Source organism: Monopterus albus, unplaced genomic scaffold, assembly GCF_001952655.1.
Source record: "Monopterus albus unplaced genomic scaffold, M_albus_1.0 scaffold127.1, whole genome shotgun sequence".
Classification (NCBI taxonomy): Eukaryota; Metazoa; Chordata; class Actinopteri; order Synbranchiformes; family Synbranchidae; genus Monopterus; species Monopterus albus.
Genome location: NW_018128007.1, coordinates 2,083,988 through 2,094,026, shown reverse-complemented (window position 1 = coordinate 2,094,026; position 10,039 = coordinate 2,083,988). Strand labels below are relative to the sequence as shown.

Below are 10,039 nucleotides of genomic sequence, written 5' to 3'. Positions count from 1 at the left end.
CGTTCCCAGGCCAGCCGAGAGACATAGTCCCTCCAGCGTGTCCCGGGTCTTCCATGGGGCCTCCTCCCGGTGGGACATGCCTGGAACACCTCCCTAGGAAGGCGCCCAGGAGGCATCCGAAACAAATGCCCGAGCCACCTCAGCTCTCGATGTGGAGCAGCAGCAGCGCAGGAGCAGAGGAGCGCACAGGTATAAACACACAGGGCCTTTGCTTTTGTGGGCCCTGAGTTAACTGGTCATAATGGTTGAAGCCTGAATTAAAATGTATTCAGATCTCTTCGTTTTAACGTCAAATTTGATCACATTTGTGAACTAATGTTCAGATATTTCCCAGAATGCACTTAAAAAGTGGCCGGAGAAAATGGACCTACAAACAGGTTGTTGTGTTCAGTCAGTTGAGCTCAACGTGTTGGCGCTTCACCAACATGCGCTTTAATTTCTCTTTAATGTATTGTTTCATTTTTAAGGTGAAGACTGCAACATGATTGTTACTGAACAGTGTGTGTGCACTCTGCTTCCTCGGTGCCATCGTTTCTTACATGCACAGTGATTTGATCCTCCGTTCGTTGTGCAACACTTACCACCCATGACTCGTGCGTATGGACGCACGTAGTTCACATTATATTAAATAGGTCCAGTTGTTTTTTCGACATAAACACTGAGGTTCTTACTCTGCAGAAAGGCCTCTGTCCGGCACGTAACAGACCTACTGAGACATGGCTCATGTTTCCAAACTCTGTAATATACAGTATGTTCTCTGTTTAGCAGCTAAGAACCCTGGATAAGCAAAATGTGGCCTTTAAAAATAGAAATTAAATTGAATGAATAGAAATTTGATCATTATTAATAAACTCAAATATAATATTAAAATTGTATGAGTGGTATAAATGGGATTAGCCATCTGAGCAGATGATCATAAGACATAACTGAACTGGCTATGAAGGTGAAAAGACTGGCCCAGCTCTCAACACTCTCATCAGAGCATTGGTGATAGCTGACTCAGTGCATCCCCAGTTTGTTTACTTTCAGCTCGATGCTGTAAAATTGTTGTGCAGGTTTAATTTTGAAACACAACTTAGTTGAATGTTCATCTCAAACTCGTAAACCATAAGCAGTATGTGAATTTAATTGTAATTTATAGTCAAACTTTCCAACTTTACACAAAATATATTGCCAAGGTTAACACATTAACAGTTCAAAATCTGATGTGACCATCAGTGAAGAGTGATCAGTGAGAAAGTGGTCATTAATCCTTATTGAGCGCAATATAAAATCATTCTCATGCCCTCCTCTGGTCAAAATAACAGTGACAGGAGTCCCTACAGGGTGTCTACTTGTGTGTCTGTGTTTGTTTCAGGGAGCCTGTAACACATGGAGTGCACTCTCTCTTACATGATGCAGTGACTTCTTCTGGCTTTAAAGTTGTCTTTAATCTTTTTCCCCTTTTCCCCCAGGATTGTGGACGACAGCAGTAACGATGTCCCCATCCTCATCTCTGATGACGAGGATGACGAAGGTGAGGCTGAGGTAGGTATCGCTGAGGTAGGTATCACTGATGATGGCGGCAGTGGAGACGGCGGTGGCGTTCCACTTCTCCCGGACTATGAAGAGGACGAGTTTGATTAGTTCATGGATGGTGAAGAGGAGGACGATGAAGAGGTGGATGAGGAAGAGGACAGTGATGTGGAAGACTGGATTAGTGAGGATTCCAGATACTCCACCATGACCGAGGATGAAGATGACGATGATGACGACCAACAGCTGCTAGAAGAGGACTTCTTCCGTGCCTGGTGACCTCCAGCCCCTGCTGCTGTTCCTCTTGCTGCTCCTGTTCCTGAGCAGCCGGTTGTCAGGCAGCCACAGCTTCTTGTTCAGCCTAAGATTCCTGAGCTGCAACCTGAGCCCGAGCCCCCTCTTGCTGCTCCTTCAACCTCCAGCCTCAGCATCTCTACAAGGAGGAGGAGGGATGAGAGCGACAGCGAGGAGGTAGGTAAGTGCCCTCAACCTCCGGCCTCAGCTCCTCCAGAGACAGGAGCATGGAAAAGAGCTACAGGGATTCGGCACCCTCGACCTCCAGCCTGTCACGATTAGGAAACCACCGTGGATGTGTCTTTTTGGCCAAAGGTGGTATGACAGTGACAGTGACTCGGATTAGGATTTTCACCAGGAATCCTGTATGAAGCAGTAGAAAACCTGGACAAGTAGCCTTTGCACCTGGCAGGGCTGGCATTACCCTGGGTAGTGTCTTGCACCAGGGCCTATTTACACCTGGTACTATGGTTTGCTTTTCTTTTTCTGAACTTGAGAGCTGGTATTTGCGTCTGGCAGGGCTGGTACTACCCTGGGTAGTGTCTTACAGTTGGAAAGGCAGCAAGAGAGGGGTGTTCGACCACGGTAGGTTTCTCACAGCTCCTAGTACATACAGACTGTAGGTTTTGGCAGACAACAAATGGTCAGGGATGGGGGATGAGGTAAGGGACAGCTAGGTATTTACAGGTCTATCCAGAGGAGGGCATGTTTCCAGGTCAAAACACGTGTGGAGGAAACCGTAAGTTTCAGCATTGACTTTCATTACTCATTTAATGTAAAATGACCTTAATAACTCTATTAGTAATTCAAAGATGATGCATCTTACTGTACTAACTGTACTAACCCAGCCACCAGCCATGAGGCAGACCAAGATCCCAAGGCCAGGATAGATGAACACAGGAGCAGCTGGAGAGGAGTGGTGGCCTGTGTTTTGTGGACTTAGTAGGTAATCCCCTCAGTAAGACTACCAAAGCAACAACATTGACATGATGTGGTGAAGAGCTAAAGCTAACAGTACATACAGTATATCTTGTTCCTGATCTCTCTCAAATGACTGTACATTGCCCTGCTTTAGGTATTTTTGAGTAGTTGCTCAGAGATCCTTGTGGCTGAAACACAGGTTTCGCTCCCCCATTGTGGGATTAATTATGTAAGTAATATTCGATTATTCTTGATTTCCTGGTTGTTTAGTCTCTACTGCTATTCCTGATTCTCTCCAGTGCTGCTCTGCCCTGTTTTTAGGTGCCTTTGATTTGCTTATTTGTGCTGTGTAAAATGTAATGTTCTGATGACGCTACTTGTATCGATTCTGATGCTTTGTTGCCTTTATGTAACTGTTTATTTTAAGACTAAGTGTCCTTTGTTACTACTACTTACATATGCATGTGCCGTGCGGAGTAGCAGCAAGTTACAGCAGCTGTGTCCTCGTTGTGTTCTTTTCCATGTTTTTATGAAGTTCTGTTCTTATGGTGTTGTGTTGGTTGTTCTCTATTGCTGCTGTAACACAGAAATTTCCCCACTGTGGGACCAATAAAGTACCTACTCTACTCTATCTTGTCCTTGTGGTGTATTCAATTAAATATGGGTCAAAAAGGATTTGCAAGTGAATGTATTCTGTTTTTATTTATGTTTTACACAATATCCCAACTTCATTGAAACTGGGGTTTGTAACTACAGCTGGTGCCAAGACCCAGGGCAGGTCTCTCAAAATCAGAAAATTCCCAATTGTTTTCGAATCCTGGTTTGGACAAAACCAAGTTTTTGCTAGTAAACAATCTTAATACAGCTTTATCTGATCTTTAATAGGTAACACATTGAGGGTTAATTACAGTACAGGCAGGGTATTTTATTTACAGCTTGTTGTGTTGCCTCCAACTCTAAAAAACAGATATATTTAAATAAAATGTAGATGATGTAAAATACTCATGTTATGCTCATGTTAGGGAGTGGAAACGGTACGACCGGCTTTAGGCATGGGTGATATCTTATTAGATGTAGCTTTGGGCCATGAACGTTGCCTCTGCTCAAAGTAAAAAGGACCAGTCCCCCTGAAAACTGCAGGCACTGCAAAGACTTTAATCACACAAGTAAACCTTAAAGCAGCGAGTGCTGCGCCCTTGGAGAAGCAGGCAACAGGACAGAAACAAGACGAGAGAGGAGGGTGTCAAACCTTTAGTGTTTTTAGTTGGATGTACAGTGGAACCTTGGATTGCGAGTAACCCGGTTTGCGAGTGTTTTGCAAGATGAGCAAAAATTTTTGATTCGATATATGAGTGAGGTCTCGCAATATGAGTAGTACATACGCTTTGTCTGCCGAGCGTCACGTGACGTATGTCACAACTGAGCCGTTGGGTCTCACGCTTCACTCGTATAGTCAATATCTGTACTGCAACAATGGCCCCTCACGCCAGCCACGATTATTTTCAAAGGTAAAGTGCAGGTTAATTTGTTTTATTTTTACTTTATACTGTATTTTGTACTACTGTAATCATTTTTATATGGACCCCGCCTCTCACCCAGTATCAGCTGGAATGGATATTTATCAAAGGTTTGGCAAAGAAAGGCTGGCTAATTCGGTGGTCATCAGTACTACTCCTGCTTAGGTGTTGCTGAAGAGCGGCTACTTTTCAGCCAAAGTTACTGTAGGCCTTGTATCTCTGGATGTAGAGAAAGTCATCCACTGCTGTTGCTATGTGGGGTAAATGGTAAATGGTCTTATATTTGTATAGCACCTTTCTATGCTTTACAGCATACTCAAAGCGCTTTCACACTATTTGGCCATTCACACATTTGCACACCACTGACATCACCGGGAGCAACTGGGGGTACAGTGTCTTACTCAAGGACACTTCGACATGTTGACTGGAAAAGCCGGGAATCAAACCGCTAATCCTCCGGTTAGGAAACGACCCGCTCTACCTCCTGAGCCACAGCAGCCGCCGACCTTTCTTTCGCTATTTGTCCAATCTTCTTCTTCTTTGAAGAATGAGATGATGGTAAGGGCTTTACAATGCACACACATGCTGAGGCCCCTGCAGTACGTTTTGGCAAGTCTGGCCCTCTGGACCATGAGCCTTTGTCAGGATCAAACAGCTGAGTGGCTCTGGAGAATGCCATGCTCTCCCAGCTGTAGCCCCCAAGGATGTAGATCCTCCCTGCCCAGACTGCAAGCCCAGCCTCACTGTTGGGCAGCAGCAGTGGTGCCACCCGGGTCCACTGGCTGCTTCGTGAGTCGTAGGACTCCACCTGCAGGATGTCAAAGCGTTCGGTGGTGTCCTCATGGTCATCGCTGCCCCCAATGGCATAGATTAGGTGGTTGAGAGAGGCCATGCAATGCCAGCCCCGGGCCATAGACATGGGCTGGCGTTCCACCCACACATCACCATCCCTTGATGGATCATAACTCAGGACATCTCTGCGATATGGGCCAATCTGATAGTCATGACCTCCTGAGATGTAGACAACACCATGGTGGACTGTCCCAGCATGGCCGTAAGTAACCCTTGATATGAGAGAATTGAAAAAGTCAAGTCTAAGATTATTAAAATAACTTTAATAGCTAAAAGAAAATTCATCAACTATGACATAGAAACAAAAAAAAGATGACTGCACTGGCGATAATTTTCAGACTTAACCACTATGACATATGGACAACCTCTGACCTATTGTTGGTGCCATTTGAAAAGTCAGGTGGCCATGAGGACACAAGTTCTCAGGAGACTGTAGATTTATGCACCAAATTTCATAGAAACCCATCTATCAGAAATATCCCTGTGAAACAACAGGTCTAATAGTTACTTGTGTTTCTACCTGGGCAGTCCTGCCACGTAAGACCAGCAGTCCTCAGCAGGGCAGTAAACCTCCACAGAGGACAAAGCTCCGATGTCATTCCTCCCACCCACAGCAATCAGACACTCCCCCACTGCACCCAGGTAAAAATCCACCCGCCGCTGGTTCATTGCAGCACCCTGGAAAAACATCACACTGTCTCTGTGTCTGGGCTACTACCTCTGCTGAAGGTTTTGCCAATTTTGTTTGAATGTGCATGTTCTGTCTATTCTATATACACTATATACACGTCACAAGTAAACTGAAAGTACTTGAAAAGGAGAAAGGACCTGGCTCTTTGGTACAGTACCGTGGTCCACTGGTTGTGACGGGGGTCATATCTGTACAGCAGGTTACAGGCAGCATCTCCACCATTGTCTCTGGACAAACTGCCACCTGCAGCAAAGATGAAGCCCCCCAGGACTGCCAGACAGTGGTGGCTCCGCTGGGCTGGCAACTTGGTCTCCACCTCCCAACTTCCTGTTTCACCATCAAGCCGACAAACATTGGCGCTCAGCTCCTCTCCAAATTCTGACACCTTGAGATGTAAAGAAAGGAGGTTTTAGGAACATAATGAGCTTCTTCCAGCTACATTTACAGTCTACTGTAACTTGTGTGAGGTGAATTATAAAAACCCTGTTTTTGCTGTTTGTTGTGCAACACACTGTGGAAAAATGCACTATATAAATACAGTCCATTTACAATTTACCATATACGTTGCAAAAATTCAACAACTAGCATGAGACTCTAGAATCAGTCGCTTTCCGTCTCCCTGTTCGATCCACTGTACTCTGCATTCCACCTGACCCCTCATGAACAGAAAACTGCTCACGCAGTGTCACAGTTTGGAGAGAAATTCACAAGGTAGCATTCAACTGGTGGGCATTAAAATAATGTATCTCACTGAGCTGACTGCCCTGATTCACATCCACTGTAAACATAGCACAACTGTATAACAACTTCCACTACAGAACAGGTGGATGCGACATGTTTATGTTACCTGTTGTAGCTTTAAGCTCTATCAGCAACTCCAACTTGTCACGTATATGATACCTCATCATTTAACAGTAAACACTGGGGACTAATAACACACAATTGCTCAAAAACACTAGATATAATGTAAATGCGCTTTCAAAAATCAAATCATCATCTAAATGATCTATCACCCACTTGTACCTCTCCTCCTATCAGCAGAAGCTGCTCTACTCCCCCCCTCAATGTGGTTCGTTCTGTTTGCAGGAGAGGCTGTGCACTGGACCTGGCACGGTATTCCAGAGCTTCCTCCACCAGGGCCTCACAGCCGGCCTCCACTGGCAACAGGGCCTGCACCGCTGGTAGCACACGACCCAGTAGCTCCTGCACCGGCATCAACGGGAAGCGGATGTGGGAGAGGAGCTGTAAGGAATGGGCCGTCCGCTCAGGACTCTGGCTGAGCCACTGTAGGGTGGCCTGGAGAAGTGCCTGCTCACTGTCGTGCTGAACCTGATTACAAAGAGGAGCTGTGAGAGTACTAATGGAGGCTCCTTATTATTTTGCCACATATCTCTTTTCTATAAATGTTCAGTTATTGTGAGATTGTTCTATAAACAGCTATTTCCAAACTCAAAAACAGTCTTTCAGTCCTGCCAAATAAAATAGAGTACTTACCTGTCCACAAGAGAGGTAGGAGGTGAGTTTGTGTAAAGGAATATTGTGAAGAAAATCTGGGGTGAAAGACAGTGTGGCAAAGCGTGTGAGGATGAAGTGGTCAATGAAGAGGTCCAGTCGCTCAAGACTGTAGATCAGAGCCAGTTCCTGCAGGTAGAGGTAGTTGTCCTCACTGACCTCCTGCTCCAGATACTGGCAGCAGAAATCCACCAATCTCCAGTTCTGAATAACAGCAGGAGAACATTTGATGTTTGGATACCATTATTGCCATATTTATTTTTTTGCAGTTTAAATGGTAAAATTTTGTTTGGACCAATTTTATTTTGCTTGTATATGCATAACAAATAATGAATGGTTTGTAACACACTATGTGTGGTTGTAAACAGAAGAAGGACAATTAGTAATGTCCTTGTTAACAACTATAATTCATTTCATGCAGACTTTATGCCAGTTAATGTCTAAAAATACAACACAACATACAGTAGTTATACTCAAATATCCCTAGTTTTAAATACTTTACCAGTTGTAAACAACACAACACTAGTTAATAAATAATTCAACAGTAAACTCTGACTACAATAAATATTTAATTTGAATGTTTATTCATTATGCAGAATTTTATAGACTAACCCTAACCTACAAAAGATGTGCATGTGTGCATAAATAACAGCTACATTGTACAATTTAAAGAGTAAAACTAAAAGATCAATACTGCCTGGGTTGAAATGCAAACCAAAAATAATGCAAGCAAGAGAGATCATATCTCTCCCATATTAGCTTCTCTCCACTGGCTCCCTGTAAAATCCAGAATAGAATTTAAAATCCTTCTCCTAACATATAAAGCCCTTAATGACATGGCTCCATCGTATCTTAAAGACCTCATAGAGCCTTATCATCCCAACAGAGCACTTCGCTCTGAGTGCAGGTCTACTTGTGGTTCCTAGAATCCACAGAAGCAGAATGGGAGGCAGAGCCTTTAGCTATCAAGCTCCTCTCCTGTGGAACCAACTCCCAGTCTCAGTTCAGGAGGCGGACACCCTCTCTACCTTGATAAAGCTTATAGTTAGGGCTTGATCAGGTGACCCTGAGCCTTCCCTTAGTTATGCTGCTATAGGCCTAGGCTGCTGGGGGGCCCATGATCTGATCCCACCCCCCACCAAGATCCGGGGTCTGTCAGAGGTTTCTTCTGTTAAAGGGAGTTTTTCGTCCCCGCTGTCGCCAAGTTCTGCTCAGGGGGGATTTTTTGGGTCTTTCTCTGTAATATGGTACCTCACTATGGGCCCTGAGATGTTTTTTGTTGTGAACTGGTGCTATGCAATTAAGTTGAAATTGTAGAACAAAAATGTTCCTATTTTTTACCTGCAGAAGATGAGCAGTTTCCAGCACACAGTCAATGTTTCCTCCATCCAACGGCAGCTCTCCACTGTAGAGAAAGTCCACTACAGCCTTCAGACCGATGTAGGACATCCCAACTAGCTCCACCTGCAGACAGGAAGATGACAATGGATACTAGGCAGGAGGAAAATAATGAAGACCCATTTAAAGGGGAAGAGAGAGAAAGAAACAATGGTTCTCATTCTACAAATGATCTACCAGGGCAGAGGTGGCACAGGCGCCTGGGAGGGGGCCCCCAAATTTTTTTTTTTTTTTTTTTTTTTTTTTTTAAATGAATAGTACTGTTGCCCTTTTACTCTGCTGAGGCAGAATATCCCACTTAAATACTGGTTATAGGAAACAGCCTTTATAATAATAAATGCTACACTCTATGTATATTGCTCTTAGTTATATAAAGTTACTATTATTTCAGTTTTCTTTGTTAATGTCATATGAATATCTAGTTTGCATTAAATTGCAGATCAATTTGAAAAGCAAGTGCTGGCGCTGACCTAAACCTTTCCTGCGGCTGGAAGGGATAGGGATGGATCCTACTGAACACTTAAGGTACCAACAAACCCAGAGCCTGCCCTGGACCTACAATTTCGTCTTTTTTAGCATCCTATGTACCTCCTCCTGACGTTCCTCTCTCATGCCCAAAGTGAACATAGCATGGAAGTATGGGCTGGAGATGGCCAAGAGGGAACGGTGAGCGGGGATCCGCTGGTCATCGGCCACCAGCACCACATCACAGAACTGGCTGTGCTGTCGCTGCTCATTGAGTCCCTGCAACACCTCTGCAGCTTGGTCCACCCAGCGGTACACCTGCCACCACAACAAAAGAATACACTGACAATATATTCTTTTAAGGTCCTAGGAGATCGATTTTTACTATCCTCCAAAGTAATAATTTCTACTGGGTAGGGGGAAAATTTCCCTCTCACTTGAAAACAACAACAAAAAAACCCATTTTTAGAGTTTATGTTTGACCAAATGTAAGGAAATAACTCCATCATTATTCAACCTTGTTGATAGTGCTGCAGCCTCCCTGCCAACAGCACTTGATAGATTTGTTGTCCCCTCTGAAAAAGGCACCCCTATATACACTTTGCCCTCACTCCTTTTGTATAATTCTTCTGTGGGAGAGGCAGGTGTTATTATTTTTTATTTATTTATGATATAAACATTTCCACTCTACTGAATTCTGGGGCCTGTTGCACAAAAGCAGAATTAAGACATCCAGGATAAATGACTGATCTGAGCTCAATGAATCCAAAACACGTGCGTCCAGGCTTAATTGGTTGCACAAAGACCAAGCCAGGATGAGCAGACACGGATTCATCAAGCCAGGTGTAACCAATCCTGGATATGTGCGCGTTCA

General features: G+C 44.2%; 1 protein-coding gene across 1 annotated transcript in view; it reads right to left on the bottom strand.

The window, feature by feature from the left end:
• Positions 1-4,436: 4,436 nt before the first annotated feature.
• klhl36 (kelch-like family member 36) overlaps positions 4,437-10,039 on the bottom strand; it is a 9,620-nt gene continuing 4,017 nt past the window's right edge. The window contains exons 3-10 of the mRNA XM_020612688.1: positions 9,289-9,483; positions 8,644-8,766; positions 7,285-7,506; positions 6,814-7,119; positions 5,948-6,175; positions 5,620-5,777; positions 4,719-5,311; positions 4,437-4,498 (exon numbers count right to left, since the gene is read on the bottom strand). Coding sequence (XP_020468344.1) covers positions 4,437-4,498; positions 4,719-5,311; positions 5,620-5,777; positions 5,948-6,175; positions 6,814-7,119; positions 7,285-7,506; positions 8,644-8,766; positions 9,289-9,483 — 1,887 coding nt within the window. The remainder of the gene's footprint in view (positions 4,499-4,718; positions 5,312-5,619; positions 5,778-5,947; positions 6,176-6,813; positions 7,120-7,284; positions 7,507-8,643; positions 8,767-9,288; positions 9,484-10,039) is intronic.